The following is a 25,054-nucleotide window of genomic DNA, read 5'->3' as shown; positions in this document are numbered from 1 at the left end:
TAAGATGAAATTCTGTCACCATAAGAAAGAACAAGCCAAACTGTTTTCTTTGGAGTGGGTCCTTGTTAAAAATAATGCAGATTTACCTAAATCAACACAGTTCATAGGACCAAGCTATTGTCAGCACTATGTCTTTCTTTTGTACTATTTCATAACAGCATTTCAGCATATCAAAATACTGTTGCTTCTCCTAGTGTGGGGGCCATCACCAGAAATTTGACCAGAGCCATTAAGCTAGTAAGTGGCTAAAGTAGCAGCAGTCTCCTGGGGGTGGCTGTGCTAACTGTCCCCATGCTAGCCACAGGTCGGCTCTTTTGGAATAAGTGACAGGGTGAAATGTCAAGGAGGAGAGGGACCTCTGTGACGACAAGAGTGCCGGGGTGAAACAAATAAAGGAGGGTAAATGAGGTGGCTCTGAAGCTGCAGAACAGCCCATACAGAGACCACAACATTGGAACATTAAAACACGAGAGAGCATCCAACAGGGTTAGGGCTGCTTTGGGAGTAGGATCCTCAAACCAGTATTGTCCCTGCCAACCTTCTATCACTGATGTTAACTCTTGAGCCTAGCTATGCACATGTCATTTCCCAGCAAGCCTATCGATTCTGCAATACTTTTATATTGGTGTCACTTAGACATATGTCTTCAGAAGAAAATGAGGGATCTTACTCTAGCAGTAGCCAACCTACTTCAAACATACACCTATGAGATGTGGAAGAAAGAACTCTGCTACTTTTTCTGCTCCTGAACAGACAACACTGGCTGTAGATAGCAATCAAAGCAACTGCTTGGAGCCCAAAGTAGTTAGCAACAGGAAAACTGCTTTAGCATAGTCCCAATTTCTATAGGCAGAGATATTAATATGTGTAGGTAACAAAAATATATGATATCCTCTGTTTTCTGAATCTTTAAAGATATATGGAATGACAGCCAAGGAAATACTAGAATAGTAGATAACATTTAATTACTTTGGAAGATTGATGCTCTTCCCCTCCCCGGTTCTGGTTTTCCTTTTCTTTTTTCCTACCCCCACCCAGCTCCTTCCTTCCACAGTCATAATATTTCCTCCATTTTGTGTAATGCAATTTTGTCCTTCCTGTTATTAATTATGATCAAATAGCAATGTTAACAGGCACTACTGAATTCTGACATAAACACAAAGTTGATTATATGGTAGTTTTGATCCACCAGCTTTCCTTTTTACCCATTAAGAAACAGGAATAGATTAGCAGTTTTAAAAGCTTTTCTCTCATTGCTATACCAATATTACTCCCTTGGCTATATAGATACTCACAGAACTTGCTCATTATATTTATGTTGCCTGGAAGCTAAGACACAACTGAAGAAAAGGCTGTGTTTTTTCTGCTTTGTGCTTGTGCCTGATTTTAAATCTCACTAATGTTCTTGGTGTACTATTTACAACCCACAATACATAAAGCTCCTACTGCATGCAGATTTGTTTCTTAAGCTTTGCTTCAACACAGGGAGAGTCATCACTCCCTGGTGCACTATCAAATTTTTAGCTATGAGCTTGGGTGTGCCCCACTTTTATTACCTTTAATACCTATTCATCCCTACTGAATTCATAAAGGTTGCCTTCATTTAAAGCAGACAGAGTAAAATATAACCTATTGTTCTTATTAATGGATTAATCAAGGTTTAATGGCACAAAAGTAGATTGCCAAAATAGCTATTACATTTCGGTTCAGGCTGAAACATTGATCTAACCAGCCAGAAAGGCTGCATCGCTCCCTCCTCTGGCCAACTGGTGAATCTGTTGCAATTTCCTGAAGTCCATTTGTTTCCTTTCAGAACCACAACGTCCTGTCTTTCTCTTCTATTAAATATGAGATAATGAATATGAAAGAAAAAGATAAACTTTAAACAGTGATTATTTTTCTATTGCATATGTTTAAAGTCATCACAATAAGCTGTCTCAGAATATATTTTTGAATACATATCAGATTATTCCAATTTCATAATGTAAATAGATAATGACAATAAACCTCCTTCAACCTCAAGACACAAAAAAGCACCTAAATCAGTCTTTAAGAAACACATTTGGGAAAAAAAAAAATGTAGGTACGTTTGAATAGAGTATGTTCTAAAATTTAATAAGTTCTTAAAGTTTGCAGTAAGTGAGAAAATATACAACTTGAGTCTAACAACAACATAATTCTCCCATCCCTCCAGTATATCAATAATGTGTCAACTGGACTATCATAACTCCTCTGCCAAATGGAGGAACTACCAAGGTTCGTAATCAAAATCAGTCTTCACAGGAGACTACTTAAAACTCCCAATGCATAGTCTTCCTAAAGCACTCAAATTGTTTCTTTAACATTTCCTGCAATACAGGAAGTGAAAGAGACTTATCATTTACCACAGTTTACACAACATATTTTGCTCATGCGACATTGCTCAGCTATAGTTGTATTCTGCCTTTTAAAATGTCTCAGCAGGCTTCAAGGGTAGCTCTTCTTAGGGGTGATTGCATGAACCCAAGACATTATAGGTCTCTGACACAAACAACACTTCATTCACTAATAGACAATGAAAACCGATACGCTACAGAATTAGATAGTTTAAACCACTGAGAGCATCAGACACTCAGTATTTTGCATTCACCAAGTGATTAAACCTTTCTGTTGATGGCACATATTTTAAAGATAGGAAAAATATGAATGCAATATTTAGGCTATAAAATTATGTTTACAGACATGTAATTATACTAACTATGTTATATAGTTAAATGTACACTTAGTGTCAGCTATTTATATATGCAGGTTGGGTTTTGGCTTTAGTAATGTTAGGGAATCCGGAATAAATCTACTTGTCTGCTTGTAGTTATTTTAGGTTTATATACTGGGTTAATCAAATAAGATTCAATGTATACTTACTTTGGGCTGACTTTCAGCTGTTAGAGTTGTAGCCCTCTCAGGTCACAATTTATACTCATAGTAGTACATGCCCCTGTCAACGAGCACAGTTATGAATGTAACAGCCTCACCAAGTGCACATAATTTAACTAATAGATAGAAATTTCTTCCAGAATTTCCTTACACAGCCTCATCAGATTATAATCTTACTTGAAGTACCCCATCTCCACCTGCTTGGGAGTGGAAAGATTCCCATCTTCAGGTTAAATGCTGTATTGCCATTGTCTTTCTGTGAACTACTGAACAAGGAAATTGAGGAGCACTAGATGGGTAATCTAGCACTGACCTCTGGAAACATCTGTGCTACACTGTGTAAAACTCTTTTCAATGGGCCTGAGCCAAAACTCCTCTCCACTTTGATGATGTTAATTCAGAGCCTACTTGTTTATTGCTAGTAGCACCATTAATATAAACAAACAAATACACAGACAGATAAAAGAAGAAAACAACCTCCTGAGTCACCCTTCTCATCTTTACATTTACACAAAAAGCAAGGCTTGTCTTTATGGCCTATGGTGATCCTACCCCAATAACTGAGATCCACGTAACTTCAGATTAAAGTCATGCTTTTATTTTCAAAGTAAAGAAGTACTGTCTTTGCCTGTTCAGAATATCATGGCAAACGTTTCTGGAGTCTTACACATGTCTCAAGGGAAGCAGAGGTCCCACAGACTGTTCATGGGCTCTGCCAGTCCAGCCCAGAGATTACAAATGATGTTCCACGTTCTTGAAAGTACAATTGTCTGTGCTGTTTCCCAGCAATTAGGAATCTGCTTATGTAGCCACCATCAGGTTAATACAAGGTCATCTGTGGTTGCTGGCTGAATGCCTACCAGTGAACGTATTCTTCTGCTCATAAAGCTCTTAGGCACAAGGCAGGGCAGGTTAGTGATGGTACCAGCTCCGCCATTAAGTGGCCAAGATAAGAACATGCTATGTCCCTGAAAGCCTGAAAAGGCTGCATGGCTACTAGGAGATCTCCTCTTAGGTTGATACTCTTGCCTCCTCTGGATCCTGTCCTGAAATAACCAGAGAAACAGAAGAGAACTGATTTATCCCAAGAAAATACTTATAGTCCTAAAACAGGTATGGTTCGTAAGGGTCTTCACATCACAACTGCATATGATAAGCTGGACCTCACAGCTCCTAACAGGACAGTCACATGCATTTCCAAGTAGTCCTAGTAGCATAGAGAGAGCCTGGAAAGAAGTGTAAAAAGATACAAGTTATTCTTGGCCTTAAAGAGCTATCTGGAAAACCACCAGGTGTAACATCATCCCTTTTGAAGGGACACTGGGGTGGAAATACTGGATGTCATATCATATACAGTGCATTGCAAGCAACAGTCAAGTTGTCATTGATTCAGTCAATACAGGATCAGGGCCAGGGCCCAAACTGTTTCCTACACACTAGTGGTGTACTCACTTAATGGAATACATATTTGTGAAATAGAAGATGAGTAAATGTGAGGTAGGGTGATTTAAGATACTTACAGATATTATCAGAGTGTTTTTTAAGTTTCATATGAAATTTTTCTTAAAAGTCAGTGAGGGGATGTGACACACAGGGAGGAGTCAGAAGAACATGGATTGTTCAGCCCTGTGGTGAGAATATCTTGAACAATGAAGATAAGTGATGGACAGCATTTTTTGAGAGAAGACATTTAATCTCTTGGAAACACACATCAGCACAGAACAATGAGGAAAGCTACTATTTTCCACATAAGGAAACAAGAAAAGGATGTTTCAAAGCCCTCTGAGAGGAAAAGCTAGTGCAGGAATCAAAGTTTAGGCTTTAGAAATTCCTGGTTCTGTAGGAGCACTATCAGGCAATGAATGTTCTTTCCAGACAGCAGTGTGTGGTTTGATGCAGTGCTTGGGTGGCATGGGAGGTGCTACGTCAGACTTGTTAAACAAGGAAACATATATTTTGAGCATTCCTAATTTTTCAAGTACCAAACATGTAACTTCCCTAATTGGTTGCAATTGACTGCAGAAATAATAATTTACAGGAAAATTAGGAAGAATTCATTGCTAATGAAAAGTGGCGTAAGTTCCCTGCAGTTGCATTAGTTACACTGAAACGATCTTCTATGTTGCTAATGATTCTATTTGTGCAAAGGCATGGTTTTCTCCCCCTTCCCTGCAGATGAAGTATTTTTCTCATTAAAATTTAGCTCACAGATGTCTACATGAGTTACTTTTACCTCTTTGACTGCAATGTGCACACTCTCCAGATTATATCAAGGCAGACCAGAAGTAAATATATAGGGAAGACTAATATCTCTGCAACTTTTTTTTTCAGTATCCAAATCTCAGTTATGCAAGGAAACAAGAATGAGGATACATTCTAGTCTTCCTATTTAAGATATACAATTTTTCAGAAAAAGTATCTGTGAAGAAGATTTTTGTAGCACAGCACAGGCAAAGTAAAGGGCACTTTTTCTGAATTTGCTTTATAGATCAGTCTCCACATCCCACCTTTCAGCATGCTAAGGTGAGCTGAATGCAGAGCTAATGTTACATAGCTTTTCTTCAGCACCTTTAACACCTGTTTTATCTGCTAATGCTCTCAGTGCCAGTTCCATGATTTGACTTTGGGTTATTTTCATCTTACTGAAATGTCAGGAATGATAAGCTATATATAAGTAAAATCCCAGCAATATCACACCACAGTACTGTGCTAGGATAGTCAATAAATATTTTTCGCTCCCTTTTTACATTTGGTTTAATTCCTTTTAACATCTTACAGGTAGACAGCTGAATATTTTTCAGCTAAGCAGACGTTCCTGTACTATTATGATTTGAGAAAAAAACCCCTGGTTTCTTCTGGCCCAGCCTCAATCTTAGAGCTACATGCTTGGACACTGGGATATACAGTGATATTGAAGTTTTTTTACACCAAGCAAGGTTGAGCTAGTCCAGTCTTTGTATGGGAAACCTCTGTCAAAGTTAGCCTGCTGCAGAAAGCTGTGCTGAGGATGAAGGTACTCCTGCAGCATGTGTTCTGGCTCCACTGTGTGCGAGTGCCAGCGAACTCGAGGTGTGTCTGCACAGACTGTTCCCCACAGTGAAAGAGAAGAGGAAAAACATGGAAGAACATTCAAGAACTCTCAGATGCGGGCAAGGACGGTTACAGCAACCACCACTACATCTCCCCATAGCTAGCTGGGAGGGAGGGTGAGTGGGAGCAAACCTTTATCCACCTTGACGGATGTTGCTAGGGGTAAAGACGAACAACTTGTGGATTTGTCTAGGTTTTATGAGTGAAAGCTCTGTGCTGAGTAGGGTACTCACATGGACGGCTGCTGGGCAGAATTAGAGGCAGAGGTGGGGTTGAGACATATACGCAAAGGGTGCTTGCTAGATATGGAGTCTGTTGAAAGCAGTATGATTTGTTGAAGGAAAAAATGAATGGATGATGGAGCAACATGAATGGGTGTTTGTGCTGGAAGAAGTTTGATGAAGAATGCATACAGACACAGATACATTTTCTTCAGTGAGCTCTCAAGTACTGGTAAGGTAGGAGAAAGGAAGCCTGTGAGGTTTCATTTTGGTCCTTTCCACCTAACATTGCTTTTATTACCTGGTCACACTGACTGCTGAGCTACCACTGGTCAGTCATCTCACCCAGAATGTGAGGGAATATCATATCACATACAGTAATACCTAAACACTGTCTTGGTATTTACAAACGCATAAAATCACAAACTGAGTCAAGGGAGTCAATAGTCTAGCTGAATCAACAATTGGTTGGTTTACCAGTTACATTAAACGGACAGAAATCAATGTCCTTCAAATCTACTCTATTTATAAAAGAACATAAATACCTTTAGGGTTTTTGATTTATCAGACAATTTACAGAACATTTTGTTAGAAGAAGAAGGTATTAATCTTCTCTTTCCTCCTCAGACAAGATTTAGCAATATTTTACAATCTCTGTATAGGAAAATAAATAAATGCATGTTCTGAGAAAGAAAATGCCAACAATAAAATACAGAAAGAATTTATTTGAGATTACAAGTCCTCCCCTCAAACCTTCTGAAAAAAGCCCATATATTTTCATCTTACTGATCTCAGAATTTCCTACTGTTGTAAATTTCCTTTTGATGTTTCAGATCTCCACCTCCAATTTTTACAAAAGATGGACTATATTTCTTCTCAGAATGTCATACTAGACCTCTGAACATTTAATAACACCAAAAATGCTGGATTTTTCAAGTGGCTAGCAGTGGCTGGTGGCTGAATCAGAGGCAGTAACAGGAAGCTGAATCTACAAAAGGAGGTAAGAGTCACTGTGCTCAACTTTGCAAGTCCTGGTTGCATCACCTAATTGGTTGCACATCTAATCTAGTTTTTCTTAGAGATTCCCATTTATCTGGGATTTCTGCTGGCAACTTGATCAGCTACAACACCATGATTTGGAAAAGTCTGCTAAAGTGCAAGAAATCCCAGACATTTCCATGGGTTACGTACTCCTCAATGCATGCACCCTAAGTCTGGCGCTTCTAGAAAATTTTGGGCTTTCTGGCCACACCATGCCCTTTCAGGGTGCACATATGCCACTGGTCTGGTGCTGTCAGACAAATTGCACAAATGAATTAAGGATAGCAGACTAAAACAATTCATGCATGCAATGTAGGGCTCACTCCTGCTCACTACATTGCCCATTGTTTCTCTCCAGGGTATGCCAGACAGAAATATAGAATCTGTCTGTATAAAGCATCAGAGCATTAAGCAGTGCAGGATTTAAAACCAGGTTTCCTCGCTACTATGTAGTAAGCCCAACCACAGTGTGAGACAGTCATCTCTCTCTCTCCGGCTGCCCTCTGTGGCTTTATTATTCCACAAAACACAAAGCAGCTTCAGCAAAAGAAGATGAGGGCAGGCCCTTCCAGGCTGGCCCTTGGAGGGATGGTGAGGGCAGGATGCAGGAACAGAGGTGGTGTGGGCTGAATCCTCTCAGGCAGGCTACTGTTGTGCTCTCTAATAGCTTAAAGCTGAACATATTTTTTTTTGGTTCCTCATGAGGCTGTTTCTGTGCAGAGCTGGATCTGCTGGGGATGCTCTGGCACCATCTGGCCAACCATATGGACCAGGGATACCTCGACTGATAGTGAGGTGAGTGCATCTGCAATAACAGCAGCATCCAGCACGTCAGTGGCAATGGGTATGTCTGTGATGGCACCATGACTTGAAGATAACTACGTTGTGCTCTCTTGTGCACATACGAGATACATTTTGTATGTAAGAAACAGTAAGAAACAAGTAACGTTTTTTTAAAGAAGCCTATACCAACAGAATGAGCACATGATAAGAGCAGTCAATTTACTTGACCCCCATAGCAAAATTCTTAAGTATTTATAAAATTGATGTCAAAATAACTAAACCATATTCTCAAAAAAAAAAAAAAAAATAGAAGGGTGAATTAGTGGAAACAAGTTTAAATGGAAATACCAGGCTTATGAAGGATTTCAAACTCTAAGGCACCTCACAGCCCATCCTTGGTTTCTGACATGACTGCAGTGCACCTAGAGGGATCAGATAGGTTATAATCTTTCCCCTATATTTAGAGGCTTCCTGAAACCTGCATCCTTTGTATTCACCACATGATTAACAGATACAAGAAAATCTTTCTGTTGGTTGATTAATAAGGTTTAGAAGAAACTGTGGTGTTTACCTGCAAAGAATTAATATTTCTCTACTTCCTACATGTAAGAACATTTGCATGCAGTGTTATGTACAGGTTTCAGTGCAACTTCTAATTCAGTAGAACATATGAATAAAAAAAATATGGGAAAGACAAAAATATATCCTGAGGTAGCTCTTCACTAGAAATATGGTCAATGGGGGAACAGGTGGCTCTTGATCAGTGACTTACATTCCCTGACCTGAACTTTACTATATGAACTAGTTTTCTTACTGATAATATTACCAAAGGCGAAAAACTGAATGTGTTATAGACTAACTGTCCTTCCTCTGTCCAGACCAGAACTAAGACTCAGTGGTAGAGCAGGGAATGGATAAACAAGAAGTGAAAGCAGAGTCCAAAAGCCACCCTTGGAAAACCATATCTGTACACAGCATTCATCAGGGGCAGCATTTGGATACAGACCTACCATACAACCTCATTCCTGAGAGGAGAGCTCTGTCAGACCTCCAAAAAGAAAAATAATGTTTGGCATGGGGAAGAAATGGTGTTTCTTCTATACAGAGGAGAACAGGAGCACACATATCTGTCTCATCCAACAGGTATGCTGCAAGACGGTACTTTTAGCTGGAGATGCATCTTTTGTTACAGAGACTTTTTCACAGACTAGGCTGTTTTGAAGGAGAAGTAGTATCTCTCTGTCTTCTCCCCAATCCCTCTAACTGGGACAGCCAAGAATGGTGAACCTTAATTTTGAAAAGTATTACCCAAGGGCACAGAAGGAGGCCCGAGTCAGGGAAAGGAAAATAGTTATGTGGATTAAGTGAGGTGAGCTCATGAAATCTCTTCATAAAGCGAAATGACAGGCTAGCCTGGGAAAATAAAGTTTCCCTAAGCATACTTGACAGCAGAAGCTGACTGATCAAACAGGAGAAAACATGTAGTGAAACAGACAATAACAGAAAGCCAAGTAAGGCTGTTCTCTGGACTCAGCAAAACAAACCAAGTCAGGGAAAACGCATGGGCCATGTTAAGGAAAGAGCCATGTTCATGTGCACAACAGCCCAGATTGTCATCACAGCTACTTGCTGAGGAGCTTAAGTGCAGTGAGTAGAACAAGAGACACAGACTTCAGAGAGCTGTGACAGAAAGCAAAGGGCTTTACGTTCCTGGCACCAAGTTCCTCACTCCTTATGTTCCACATGTGAGGCCCATTCTGGTTGGACTGCAAATGTAACACATTTCATAAATACCAAACCCCAATCAATCAAAACCCTACCATCGTTCAATGTTGAACATCTTTAGAATGACCTTTGTGCTGGCTGTCCACACACATGCGGAAACGTTCACATCTTTGTTATGCATGGAAGCTTCCCACTATTTCTGCAGAATATTCTTCCTATAAACAGCCACTCTACTTCCAGAAGTTGCTTTTTCATCACTGGCTTTCATTTTGTCAAGTTTAATAATCAAGAAGATGGATGTGTCAGGTTTTAAACATGTTTTTGGGACCCCCAAACACAGAACAAAGTCTTGATGGAAACAGGAACCCTACATGATTTTCTCTCAACAAGCCACAACCAGCTCAACCACTCAACAAGTCACAACCAATTCAATTTATTGATTCAGAGTACAACTTGACTTTTCCAGGTTACCATGAACTTTTAGTTAGCTTTAATACAGTATCAGTTCCTATTTGAATTGGTAAATATAACTTTTACAGCCTACAGAGGATTACCAAAGCAGAAACTTGAATATTTTGCAAATCAGACTGTTTAGAAAAGCCAATGCATTATTAATGTCCTGAACAAAAGCTACGGGTCTCAATACCTTAAAACTTTGTTTCATATCCATATTTTAGAAATGAATGCTGTTTAAAACCGGGAGATCCAAATAAGATTACTTAACACACGCTGATCAACACACTATCTGGGTACCCCAAGAATGTTACAGACCACTTCTCTCCTTGTAAAGGCAGTTCAAGCACAGTAAGACTAAGCACACCTCCATTCCAGTTTTTTTACATCTAAAAAAAAGGCAGATCATTATAATGAGACTCTAAATAGCTCAGTCAGCCAAAGAGGGACTCCCAGGCAGAGGCATCATGGAAGAAAGCTGTAAGGTTGCTGACAGAAGACTCCCATGCAAATCAAAACATACGGACACAGCTCACCTTGCCATGCAGATTCCTGAGTGTGTTGGTTTTTATAGCCCAAAAAAGGAGCGACAGCATAGACTGGGCTCTGGAAAAGCTTTGACTGGGAAGGCAGAAGGGTCATTTAATGTTACCTCTTTCATCCTGATGGGTTGTAAATGTTAAATTATGCCACAGACCTTGGTTCAGGATTTCACACTGAATGGCTTGCCCTGTCTTACATAGGAAGCCTGCAGCAAAGCTAGAACTGAACCTGGAGATCCATATTTCACCTTTCCTTTCTTAATCATAGCTCCAACCTTCCTTGAAACAGGTAAAACTGCGAATCTTTAATTCTGAAGATGGGTGTGTATTTTACAGTTTGCAGGTATGCCTTTGTTTATCTGATGACTTCAAAGGTTTCTATTAACAAAAAAATTAATGACGTGTCCTCTAAGGTTCTCCTCAACAGAGCTTAGATTGCAATTGCAGGTGTTCTCATTAGAGAAATAGTGGGACTTTGCTGAGGAAATAATTAGCTCCATTTTGATAAACCCTTTTCTGCCAAATGGCTATAGACATACATTTTAAACCAGAAAATAATGATTTTTTTAGATCAAGCTACAACTCCTATGTTAATCAGAGTCTCTGTGGGAAGTTTTCCTCTCTGGGTAAACTGAATCTTTGTATTGAAAGGGAGGGGACATGAGCTATAAAAGTTCTTTCATCTATGTTGCACAACAGTTCAACTTCCTCTTTAAAAAAAAATATTTTAAAAACCCACAAACAAGACAAGAGGATTATTTCTCTCTCCCTTTTGCTTCATCATGGTCTTTCTTACACCTTGCTGTAGGCTATCCTGTCATGTTCAGATTTTTGATTCCCTCATGAAACAGACACAGTAAGTATAATCTTTTTTCACAGATGTTACCGAAAGCTTGTGCCTATCTATCCATGGGATATATTTATATTCTGTCTACGCAAGAGTGTTTCAGAATTAGCAATAATAATATTTTCCAAGTTCTCCAATAAAAACCTGCCTCCAAGTTCAGGGATGACTGTGCCATAAAGTTAAGTCACTCATCCTACCACAGGCAACAAAGCAACCAAGAATTTAGAGGTAAGATTGAAGAGTTACGACTGATTTAATACAAGAAGTTGTATGCTAAAATATATGGGTATAGCCAAGTGCTGTGTGGAGGCTTTGCTCTACAGGCCTTGTCAAGTAGGAGTCAACATTGCTTTAAGTCAAACATTAAAGTGCCAACAACCAGCTAGACTTCAAGGTAGCTGAAGATGAGCACAGCCTACACCTTTAGCTTTCCAACATGAGTGGGAGCTATGACATGAAGTGAAAAACCGAAACTAGTAGGAACTACTGTGAATAGAGAGAAAAAAAATCACTGAAAATTGGTCAAACACTGATCAAACGCATAGAGTTATGGGTGTAACAGAAGACAACACTGTCCTTTTGGAAGGTCAGTCAGTGTTTCTTTTCACTCTTTTGGGCCTGTCTGGTTATCTATACACAGCATATACACAGAAATAGCTGCACCTATTTTGTCTAACTAAGTGTAATCCAGTCTTACCTGGCAAGTCCATATCGATGTGATAATGAATCCATCATCTCTGAAGACATTAAAGATTTCAATGATCCCCCGTGAGTAACCAAACACGGAGATACTAGCATCTGATACTGCCAAGTTAAATGTGAGGTAGTCAGTGGGCTGCAGAAGATGTCTTTGTTTATACAGGACAAAAATCACAATGCTGTTTCCAAACCAAGACAGCCAACCTGGAAAAAAAAGAAATAAATCCATGAAAATAAAAAGCAAATAAATCAAGAAGCAGTACAGTGTGTAAATGTGCAACATCTCTTCTAAAATAACGCTTTTATTCCATGACAAACAAATTAAACCAGATTATCCATTGGAAAATCTATTCATGAAGCCTTTTTGAGTAGCTGGGTACATTTCAGAAGCAGGAACAAGTGAATAACTCCATCAATGAAACAGAACAAACATGAAGAGCCACTGCTGCTGCATCTGTTAAAGATCCACCATTTAAGAGCCTAGAGAAGTTTTTTTTTCCTAAGTGGACAGATGAAACCCATGAAACATAACACCCGGGAAGAAAAAGAAGGAGGAAAGATTGGTAGAGTGGAGCAGAGACTATGAACAATCTGTCAAAAGCTGCAGCTGTTTAGGTACTTTGTATATAATAATGGATACTGGAAGCTCATGCACATACCCAGAGAGCGTCTTTATCAGTCCTCTCTCAAGAAGTGTAGCTAATATGATTAAGTTTCTTCTCTTAAAACAGTCTAGGATCTACTTGCAGCAAAGTCTGTTCCAGACGGGAATATTTTTCGGTAACACACTTGATAATCGATATGAAGAGAACATTCAGAACAAACCTTTCATAAGCTTTAAAGTCTTTTTAAATTTATTTTTAAAGAAGGTTGTGTCACAGAATCACAGAGAATCACAGAATCATCTAGGTTGGAAAAGACCTTGAAGATCATCTAGTGCAACCATTAACCTAACACTGACCATTCTCAACTACACCATATTCCTCAGCGCTATGTCAACCTGACTCTTAAATACCTCCAGGGATGGGGACTCCACCACTGTCCTGGGCAGCCCCATTCTAACCCGTTCTGTAAAGAAATACTTCCTAATATCCAGTCTAAACCTTCCCTGGCGCAACTTGAGGCCATTCCCTCTTGTCCTATCCCTTGTTACTTGATTAAAGAGACTCATCCCCAGCTCCCTGCAACCTCCTTTCAGGTAGTTGTAGAGGGTGATGAGGTCTCCCCTCAGCCTCCTCTTCTCCAGACTAAACAACCCCAGTTCCCTCAGCCGCTCCTCGTACGACATGTGCTCCAGACCCTTCACCAGCTTCGTTGCCCTTCTCTGGACACGCTTGAGTAATTCAATGTCCTTTTTGTAGTGAGGGGCCCAAAACTGAACACAGTCATCGAGGTGCAGCCTCACCAGTGCCGAGTACAGGGGTAAGATCACTTCCCTGTCCCTGCTGGCCACGTTATTTCTGATACAGGCCAGGATACCACTGGCCTTCTTGGCCACCTGGGCACACTGCTGGCTCATGTTCAGCCAGCTGTCAATCAACACCCCCAGGTCCCTCTCTGACTGGCAGCTCTCCAGCCACTCCTCCCCAAGCCTGTAGCGTTGCTGGGGGTTGTTGTGGCCCAAGTGCAGCACCCGGCATTTGGCCTTATTGAATCTCCTACAGTTGGCCTTAGCCCATCACTCCAGCCTGTCCAGATCTCTCTGCAGAGCCTCCCTACCCTTGAGCAGATCAACACTCCCACCCAACTTGGTGTCATCTGCAAACTTACTGAGGGTGCACTAGATCCCCTCGTCTAGATCATCAATAAAGATGTTAAACAGGAGTGGCCCCAAAACCAAGCCCTGGGGGACCCACTCGTGACCAACTGTCCTCTCTTACTCTCCAGGAACAGAGATGTCTGACTTGTACATGTCTAGTTAATATGAGGAAAACACAAGGGAGATGTCTGTAAATCTGGTAAAAGTCAGCCACTTAGTTGGAAAGACCTAGAGTTTCCAAATATGCATGGCTATTGGTCCACACATCAGTGCAAGACCTTGGTAGTTTGCATCCCACTTTTTGGAATGATGTAGACATGTGGAAACAAATAACATTTAACAGAATGTTTACTCATAAGTGCCAGTCGCTGTTGAAAATGGGGCTTAGCCAGTGAAGGGGATGGCTTTAGGGCGGCTGCTGGAGTGGAGCTGAGCAGCCAGTCGGGCAGGACTGGGCTCCCCGCTGGCTCCTGTTTCTGACCCCCAAACTAGCTCTGCCACAGCTGACATAGGTGGCCTCACTTCACCTTGGCAATGTGGAGAAAAACACCACCTCTTTTCAGTGTCTGCAGCCTAGGACAGGTTTAGGAACCCAGCAGCTGGAGGTTTTGTTCCCCAGGGCTGATACGAGGATACAACAGTAACTACCAGGTGAGGGAGAAAAGAGTTGATCCACAGACCTTTATCCAGGCACAAGCAGTAGATATCCCAGAGTAAGGGTGCTGTATATTGACACAGCAAGAGGTGAATATATATACTGAAGAGGGACATGACACAATGGCATTGCACAGCACCACTGGATATTCAAAGGAGCTCATGAGATGAAAGATGGCTTATGGTTTAATGTTGTAGCAAGAGGCCAGCTCCCTTCCTTCAGGAAGCATCAATAACCTCATAAATCAGGAACCCAGCACTTTGCCACCGGGCTGATTTGGCTAAGGAGGGAGGGGAGGAAATTGCCTCCAAATCTCCAGGTCATCTGGGAGTATCACAAGCTGAAATGCCAAAGAGCAAGATGCTTGTTCTCCAAACAGAGAGGTTGGGTACTTACCGCCTGGTGCAGTACTGGGTAGTCTGGAGTGGGAAGGGGGGTGGTTGATGGGGCAATCTCTGTGTGGCACTATGAACTGCTTTTTCTGCAGAGCAATTTCCTTTTGATAACTTCTCTTTGCAAAATTGCCAAGCTGCTGCTGCTCTGGCTTGCTTAGCAAATGCACATGGTTTACTAAAGAGCTTTTGAAGGGGAAGAGCTGACATATTGGCATATGGTATTAACTAGAAATAGTCACTGTTGCAATGATACACTGAGATACAAACATATATTGTATGTATGTCTCATTGTAAGGATAAAATCAACAATAATAAATACATTTTATTCTGTCCACTAGGTGACAATGTTTCTTAATCTAGTCTCATTTCCAACGGCTGTATGTGCTTTAAGTCAGGATTTGTTTTTGACTTTTCTCTGAATCTAGGTATTATAAATAGGCTCAACAGGGCACTGGAGGAGGATGGCTTTGGGATTGCATCAGGATAGTCTGCAATGCAAACATGGTAGTTGTGTTGTTTGTGCATGTCAACTCTACCTTCTGTAAAGTAACAGTTTTCAAGGCCATGGGCATAGAAATATTTTCCCTGTCAATATGAAGACATAGTGCTAAAATGGCAGACAAAATAAAATGTCACCTCCTTTGTAAATAGCAAAATTTTGTCATGGCAGTGCAATAGATAGGAGGGCTACCCTTAAAGTGTCAGACACGTGAGCTTCCTGGGAATATACAGAGCAAATTCCCCTTAGCCCAGAGGGTAAGGGAGTTTTCAGTTAAAGTATCTTAAGGAAGAAATTGATCAAAATGTTCTGTAAAACAACAATACACATTTTAGATGGAGATGACAGAGACACAGTATTTGTGATCATTTTTTGGAACTATATCCACACACTGAGATTGGGGATGAGGGAAGCATTGAGGGATATAAGGTTGCAGAGGGAGTATGACTTCTGCAGGTAGGCACCATCCTTTCAACCAAAGCAGGTGGAAACCTGCACTGGCATTTCCAGTCCCTAAAATATCTGATCTGTCTGGGTAGTGGACCATATTAATACTGTGATAAAAAAAAATATGGAGGAACTCAATTCTCAGTATACCATGGAGTAACAAAAACAGTGGTCACATAAAAGCACTATCAACTAGAACAGTGAGCATGAAAAACTACATCTCTGCACCATCAGATAGATGTGTTGATCTGGAATTGCTGGCTATACTGACCAGCTGATTTTTTTTTTAAAAAACAAACCACCCTGAACCAAAAAAGCAACCAACCCCAACCAAAAGAACACCTCAAACAAACCAAGCTCCCTCCCCCAAACCCTGACAGCACAACAGGGAAACAGGTTGAAAATGCAGTGCAGAGGAAGCACAGCAATAGCTCTGACGCTCTCAGTGAGGGCAGGGATATCAACTGCTTTGCAGGCAGTATGTGCTTCAGGGTAAATCACAAGCAGATCAAGAGCCCCCAAAGAAACCTCTGAACTTCGAAGTGCTATAAGGCCTTGGTGTCACCAGGTGGCATCTCAGTAAAACAGAGGATAGAAAAGAAACAACCGAGGGAACAAGTTTCAATTTTTGCAAGCTGCCAACATTATTAACTCACAAGAGTGTACAAAAAAACCCTAAACACCAAAACCCCAAACCCCAAATCCAACCCCAGCATCCTAAGGTAATCCTAGTGAGAAAGGACAGGTTCCAACTGAGCTCAAAATGTGACTGAGAGAGAAAAAACAGCAGATGGGAAGAAACTGAACACTTTCACCCATCATAAGGTCCAGAGAGGAATCACCATATTTCCCCCATAAGCTGTAATGCAGTCTGATATGGGCTGCTCATCAACGAGAGACGCTAGCCCTTCTGAAGTGGCAAAATACACAGACAACATACAGTTACTGAAATTTGTTAACACAGGGCAGGACTGAGAGCACCTGCTCTGAGTTTGGCAGTATCAGAGTAGAATAGGTTGAAAGAGTGTTGATAAATGCTAAATACTGAACAGCTAAGGAGTCACCTTTACTCCTCAGACACCCACAGAGAAGTACTTGTTACCACATTTGCAAACATTGCAAGGTAGGAGGAATAGGATGAAGAGCAATATTAAAAATGCTGTATTGCCCTTATATAATTCAGTAGTAATCCTTCCCCTGGAATAATACCCCCTAATAGAGCATTTTAATCCACAGAAGTGCTCCACAAAGGAGGCTGGTGCTGTTATCCATGATTTCTGGGGAGACACAGGAAGGCTGCCAAGCAAGCTGGTGGTAGTCAGGAACCAAAACCCTATCGACAAAGTCCTGTATCAGTGTGTGTCTGCCACCCTCTGCAAATAAAGCACTGACAAAGTAACCAGCAAGAGTGATTAAGGATACTGAAAAAATCTTTCTGCTGAAAGCGACTGAGAATAGTGAGATTGTTTAACTCTGGGAATAGTTAAGAGGGAACACAACAATTCTACAAGGATTTCTGCCAAATCACTCAAACCTGAGTATCCAGACATACCCTGTTTTTCTCTCATGTACCTGAGATGGTCTTTGAACAAGCATTAAACACCTGAGGCTGCATGCAATTTCATTGTTAACATTCAATTTATGTTTTTGCAGAGTTAAATTTGGTACAAGGGAGCTGATAGCTTCGAGCTGGTCATTCGTATTTCCAACAGATGATTGCATCCATGTCCAGCTAAGATAAGTTATTATGCTTTGTACTTAGACTTGTTCTTATTAGACATTGTTGCATGGCCTTTACTTGTAAAATCTGACAAGAATGAATTAGAAAAATAGGTGTTACAACTCACCCATCTGCAGTTTAAAATATACAGGGAGCCTTAAGTGGAAGAATTAAAGAAATGAGAGCAAAAGGTGAAGGCTCCGTGTCACAAGTCAAGCTACTCTTTTACCTCAGCAAATAACCTTATATCTAGGCCAGAAATTGGATTGAGCATCTAGATATAGAGCAGGCATGAATGAAGTCAGTTACCGATTCAACTACCTGTACAGAAGCATAAATGTCTATCTGAAGCGGTTTGCTGTAAAAGATTTTCAGACTAGAAAACACTATTTAAAACAGTAATAAAATCTAGAGAATTTGCAAAGCTGTCATTTAACTATTGCAACTGTGAAGTGACCCTGTCTGTTTTCAGTCTTCGTTGCTAATTACACATACACAATATCCTACCCAGGACATATTGCCAAGTTTGGCAGGAAGCAGAAGAGTCATCATGTTCTAGACCTGACAAAGCGTGGAGAGATTATTTGTTCAATAAATGCAATCATTTTGTGGATGAATGTTTTGTGACGAGCTTGTTTCCTTTCCACCTTCTCAGATTTATCTGTCAAATGTTGTCCCAAAATAATGTTTATTCTGCCACTTGTCAAATAACAGTTTACTATTACCATTTGGAAACGTGTGCCATTTAAAGGTGTGTTTGGGTCATGTGGTCTGTTACAGTTTTCTAATGGGATTGGTAATGCTCTCAGCATGCCTTTCTGATACAAGCACTCACAAAAAGTTGAAACTTGTTCTCTAACAAATATTCTGTCCTACTGACTTAAAATTTTCTTTTATGCCAAGCATTCACTCTAACAGTCCCAGTTAACGGTGAAACTAGGGAAAACAAGCACAGAACAAATTGTGCGTAAATGCAGAAAAGAACAGTTTACTTAAGAATTCCAATTAAGAATTATGAAGAAAAAAGTGCTTCATTTTTTTCCCCCAGGTCTAGGTTTGACTTAGCTAGCAGCTGTGGAGAGTACTTTTAAATGTCACCTAATAATTTAAACTATACAAGGATTTTCCACAGTACTATACCACTCAGGGCATAGGCAAAAAATGGGTCAGATGTAATGCTAGCAACAGGACAAGCTCCGACCTGTCTGTCAAAGATAGTTCTGAGCTCATGGAAGGAAAGGATAGAGACAGCACTGCCTTCAGAAAGGGGATGCTGTTGCAGCTGACCTAATGAAGGGTAACACAGCAGCTGCTCTCACCAGCAGATAGTCCCTCTAAGCATGCTATGATGGCTTACTGCTATGGGATTGACACTGCATTTTTTCTCCACTTTGCTGGTCCCCTGGCCAAAACATTAGCAAGACGAGTGATAGAGTGGTGACTCAGATCCCAATAAGCAGTGCAGTGATCTCAAAATCCATCTGCCTTTGCAAAATGCACTCATGCACTTTGATGCTGGTTTGCTTGTGATGTTAGTGTGCGATACCTATTCCAGAGCCAGCTTTGAGCTCAGGTTTCCCCTCTGTTTGGATCTGATACAGCCTGGCTGGTGTATGATGTTTGACACATACATCAGTGTCCTGTCTGTCACATATGACATCTGCACTACCTTTGATGTGAGAATTTCCAGAAGGGGACAGTCAAAGAGGCCTAATCTCAGCAAAAGGTGTTAGATCATGGTTGTTGGATATTCACATCCTCTGTCAAGATATACGACTGTGGGAAGACTTGGCAAAAGATAGGTTTTTTGGACTTTATCCTGAGAAGGTAAAGAGATTCAGAGGACCCCCATATTCTAGGTAAGTGCTAACACCAATCAGAAATGTATGTCAGAAATGTATGTCAGAATTTGCAAAAAGCTGCACTGGCATACTCAGATTCAAAGGAGAAGAAAACATGTAGCAGTTACAGAAGTGTAATCTCTGAACCTGTTTTCCAACGTATCAAAAATCTAGAAGTATGAAATATGAACATCTTTGGGACTTTGTGTCAGGAAGCACCCATAGACTCCTGCAAATGCAGATTGTCTTTCCAGACCCCTAAAGAAACGCAGCTTCAGGAACGTAACACATGGAATGGCCTTTGTCCTCTGCTGCCAAAAGGTCAAAAAGTTGTCTGTGTAACAGAGTACTTTGTTCTGCCACATTACTGCTCCCCAGATAGCCTAAGTTATTGGTGTACATAAAACTAATAGCTGTAAATTTTTATGGTTGGTGCTTGCAGATGTACAACAGTAGATCTTTAAGGAGAAAAAGACATGAGAACTTTTCTGATTTATGTATTACTAACAGATTTTTTTCAGAAGTTCTTATTGCAAAAAGGTATACATACCTCCATCACATTTTACCAGATCCATGCTACACTTAATTTGGAGTAGCGGATCAGGAATGATGCATCCCAAGAAAGGGAACATCAGGCAAAACTGCCAGGAAGTCTGCATGGATGAACAAAGAGTTCCTGGACAAACTCAAAAACAAAAAGGAAGCCTACAGAGGGTGGAAGCAAGGACAGGTAGCCTGGAATACAGAGAAATTGTCCAAGCAGCCAGGGATCAGGTTAGGAAAGCCAAAGCCCTGACAGAATTAAATCTGGCCAGGGATGTCAGGGGCAACCAGAAAACTTCTATAGGTATGTCAGTGATAGAAGGAAGACTAGGAAAAAGGTGGGCCCTCTCTGGAAGGAAACAGGAGACCTGGTTACTTAGGATCTGGAGAAGGCTGAGGGACTCGTGACTATTTTGCCTCAGCCTTCACCGGCAAGTTCTCCAGCCACACCGCCCAAGTTGCAGAAGGCACAGGCTGGGACTGGAAGAATGAAGAACCACCCACTGTAGGAGAAGATCAGGTTTGAGACCATCTAAGGAACCTGAAGGTGCACAAGTCCATGGGACCTGATGAGATATGTCTGTACGTCCTGAGGGAACTGGCAGATGAAGTGGCTAAGCCACTGTCCATCATATTTGAGAAGTCGTGGCAGTCCAGTGACGTTTCTGCTGATTGGAAAAGGGGAAACATAACCCCCATTTTTAAAAAGGGAAAAAAGGAAGACCTGGGGAACTACAGGCCAGTCAGTCTTACCTCTGTGCCCGGGAAGATCATGGAGTGGATCCTCCTGGAAATTATGCTAAGGCACATGGAAAATAAGGAGGTGATTGGTGACAGCCAACATGGTTTCACTAAGGGCAAATGGTGCCTGACAAATTTGGTGGCCTTCTACAATGGGGTTACAGTGTTGGTGGAGAAGGGAAGAACAACTGACATCATCTACCTGGACTTGTGCAAAGAATTTGACAGTGTCCCACCTGACATCCTTGTCTCTAAATTAGAGAGACATGTATTTGACAGATGGACCACTTGGTGGATAAGGACTTGGCTGGATGGTCACACTCAAAGAGTTGTGGTCAATGGCTCGATGTCCAAGTGGAGAGCAGTGATGAGTGGTGTTCCTCAGGGGTTGGTGCTGGGACCGGCACTGTTTAACATTTTCATCAGTGACATGGGCAGTGGGATTGAGTGCACCCTCAGCAGGTTTGCCAACATCACCAAGCTGTGTGGTGTGGTCAACACACTAGAGGAAGGGATGTCATCCAGAGGCACCTTGACAGGCCTGAGAGATGGGCCCGTGTGAACCTTATGAAGTTCAACAGGGCCAAGTGGAAGGTCCTGCACCTGGCATGAGGCAATCCCAAGCCAAATACAAGATGGGTGGAGAATGGATTGAGATCAGCCCTGCAGGAAAGGACTTGGGGGTGTTGGTTGACAAGATGCTCAACATGACCCTACAATGTGCGTTTGCAGCCCAGAAAGCCAACCGTATCCTGGGCTGCATCAAGAGAAGTGTGGGCAGCAGGTCAAGGGAGGTGATTCTCCTCCTCTACTCTGCTCTCGTGAGACCCCACCTGGAGCTCTGGGGCCCCCAGTGTAAGAAGGACATAGATCTGTTGGACTGAGCCCAGAGGAGGCCACAAAGATGATCAGAGGGCTGGAGAACCTCTCCTATGAAGACAGGCTGAGAGAGTTGGGCTCGTTCAGCCTGGAGAAGAGAAGGCTCTGGGGAGACCTTATAGCGGCCTTCCAGTACCTAAAGGGAGCCTACAGGAAAGCAGGAGAGGGACTTTTTACAAGGGCATGTACCTCACTGAAAGAGGGTAGATTTAGATCAGATATAAGGAAGAAATTCTTTACTGTAAGGGTGGTGAGACACTGGAACAGGTTGCCCAAAGATGTTGTGGCTGCCCCCTCCCTGGAAGTGTTCAAGACCAGGTTGGATGGGGCTTTGAGCAACCTGGTCTAGTGGAAGGTGTCCCTGCCCATGGCAGGGGGGTGGAACTAGATGATCTTTAAGGTCCCTTTCAACCCAAACCATTCTATGATAGTGCTATTACTGGTTATATATACTCTGAAAGAAATACAACTTGAGTTTTAAATCTGGTGGTAAGTTTCAAGAATAGCAGCTATGACATGTCAAAGACTTGTCAGCCTGGCAGAAGGATGTGGGGCAATTAAAAACCAATAGACATAGAACCTAAAACCTCAGGCACCTAGGTACTTTAAAAAGTATTTGCTAAAAGATGTGGGGTCATCATTAAGACCTTTGTTGGTAACACCTTTGTTGGTCAGTTGATGAAAGAAGTTTGAACTACCAGTGTGATGCAGAGGCAACACTAAGATGGATCAGTAGAGCTGGGGAAGTGCAAATATTAATGTGAATGGTGATGGCAAGACCTTGCTTGGTTGCTGCATTCAGTCCTGGTTATAACTCAGAAAAAAAAAAAAAAAAAAGAGTCCAGGTTGGAAAAAACAACATAAAAGACTGCTAGGATGATAGGCTGGAATGACAGGGGAAAGGGTATTATGACAGGAGATAAATAAATTATAAATAAAAAAACCCCCAAAATCAGTGAATCAAAAAAAACCCCAAACCCCACTCACTTGCTTAATATAGGAATACAAAGGTTGACCACAGGTTATGACTGTATCTTCAGGAACACAGACTGGCCATAGGATGTTAATTGCAGGAAAAAAAAATATTTCAGTTAAAAAGAGTGACAAAAAGGGTAAAGTTGGTGTGATCACTTTAGCTAAGAGTTAGGAAAAGACTCCTGCCCAACAGAGAAACAAAATCAGGAACATGCTGTCAACTGGAAGAGTGGTAGCAACACCAAGAAACCCCTAGCCAGTTACATGAGGGAGCATGATAGCTCCGTAAATGAGATTATATATTGTCACAGCAGGGGACTGGCCTTGCTGACCTAAGATGTTCTTTCTAGTCTTAAGTGCAACTGATTATTTCATTAGCTGATGGTGCAGCCATTTCCCAGCCATTCATGAAGGGATACGCAGATGTGAACAGATTGGGGATAAATTGGAACAACTCTGATTTATCTTATGGCTACTCTTCTAATTAAGTCTCCTAATATAGAAGCTATCTTAGGGCAACAGCAAATCTGGGGCTCTGTGCTTTCTACTAGAATCTCTGTTTTTATTCTGAACACAACTTTTTCCTCCCTATTTCCTATCGGTAAAAAAAGAGAGTCTCGTGTAAACACATTAAAATACTCAACATTTTACATAGTAACTTCTATAGACCTTTCTCAAGAATAAGCAGAGGGCTAGTAAGCCACTTGCAATATGTGATAAGCTTAAAATAAAAAAATCTGTTTCAAGCAATCATATAAAAATCATATAAAAACAGAAACATTTTTGTATATGCTGTTTAGAAGAACAGATTTAATAAAAGTTACAATTTCTTGTATTTTCCTGTGAGGTTTTACGATTGGAAATTTTGATTTCGTAGGAAACCTGCATTCTTTGAAATTTCATAAAGTTTCTTTGTAACCTGCAATGAGTCTGCCCCAAACACGCAATATTTAAACAAACAAAACAAAATTGTGCTGGGATTAAAGTGAGTTCATATCGAGTACCATTTTCAAATCCATGTTATACACTTACGTTAGCTGTCTTGCAGCAGAACTGAAACACACGGTATTGTGACTGCTAACACAGGATAATGTTCTAGTACTTAGATCTTTCACAGATGCTGTTTGAAGAAGTTTATTTCTCTGTGCATCAAATATTTAAAATAAAAGCACAAATAGTTAAAAAAAGTTTTAAACTACAGAACCATATTTTCTGTCTCCACAGAAGGTAATTATAGTATGCCAACTGACTGTCAGCAGTCAAAACTCTGGAAATCACAGAACATTGATTCGGTGCTACGAAGACATGAGAAGACACAGAAGTATCGTGTACTTCTGATAAGGTACTTTTTTATCTTCCCGCATATTAAGTTTAGTGAACATTAGTTAAAAGTTTACAGGCTTTTCCATATTTTCCCCTCAAGATTTCTGTATTGATTATTAATCTCTTTTTAACAAAGGAAAGCTGCACAAGATCTTTGTTCTATTAGGGATGATACCAAATGAATCACTTTGAACTTTATACCAAACTCTACTTAAGAGCTTCCTTTCACATCCAAGTCGAGTACATACCTAAAGCCAGTAGGTAGAAACCTATGATAGTCTCTCCTTGCTCTGTTACAGCTGACTCTCTGCTCAGAAAACTGATGTTGTTGTTCCTCCAGGGTGCCTGTGGAGAAAACTGGACAGACATTTTCAGCGGAACTTATGACCCAGAAATTGCCCTTTCCTCAGTATGTCCAGCAAAATAAAATGGTTCTAGCCTTTTCCTCAGTTTCTGCTCCCTGTATTCGAGGGAGCTCTTCAATGAGACTAATGATCTAAAGAAGGAAATCTCAAGGGACAGGAGCTTTGCAGCCTTCTGACCGGTTCCTCACTAATCCTACCTATTAATACAGCCTGTGAATCTGTGGCCAGCCCAAGACAGCAGATTTCCTTATATCCTTATTACTGCTACGTGCAGAAATCTTTAATGAACAGCATGTATCTGAGAAAAAGACAATTTCCTTTAAAACATAACCTACAGGCTCACAGGCACACCCACGAGCATAGTGCATATTGATATGTTGCTAAAATAGCAGTACTTTTGTTTTTTTGTCTCCACTGAAGACCAGTGGAGTTTTAGTTCAAATGAAATTGAAGAAAAATCTCACACAGATTAAAGAAAAAAAAGGCACAGTAAAAAACAATGGGAAGATGTCACCACCTGAGAATGTGACTTTAACATAGCAGAAAAAATCAGCTAGGAAGTTAATTTATTAGCAGGATAGTTGCTAATTTAAAAAGA

General features: G+C 40.9%; 1 protein-coding gene across 2 annotated transcripts in view; it reads right to left on the bottom strand.

The window, feature by feature from the left end:
- Positions 1-24,610, bottom strand: part of LOC141941844 (visual pigment-like receptor peropsin) — a 34,609-nt gene extending 9,999 nt beyond the window's left edge. For both annotated transcript variants that reach the window (XM_074864834.1, XM_074864835.1), the window contains exons 1-2: positions 24,340-24,610; positions 12,313-12,518 (exon numbers count right to left, since the gene is read on the bottom strand). In XM_074864834.1, the coding sequence (XP_074720935.1) occupies positions 12,313-12,518; positions 24,340-24,460 (327 nt within the window). In that variant the 5' untranslated portion in view covers positions 24,461-24,610. The remainder of the gene's footprint in view (positions 1-12,312; positions 12,519-24,339) is intronic.
- Positions 24,611-25,054: the final 444 nt, after the last annotated feature.

The sequence above is a fragment of the Strix uralensis genome, chromosome 3, assembly GCF_047716275.1.
Source record: "Strix uralensis isolate ZFMK-TIS-50842 chromosome 3, bStrUra1, whole genome shotgun sequence".
NCBI classification, from domain to species: Eukaryota; Metazoa; Chordata; class Aves; order Strigiformes; family Strigidae; genus Strix; species Strix uralensis.
Note: the sequence above shows the minus strand (reverse complement) of the source record. Positions and strands in the feature narration are given on the sequence as shown.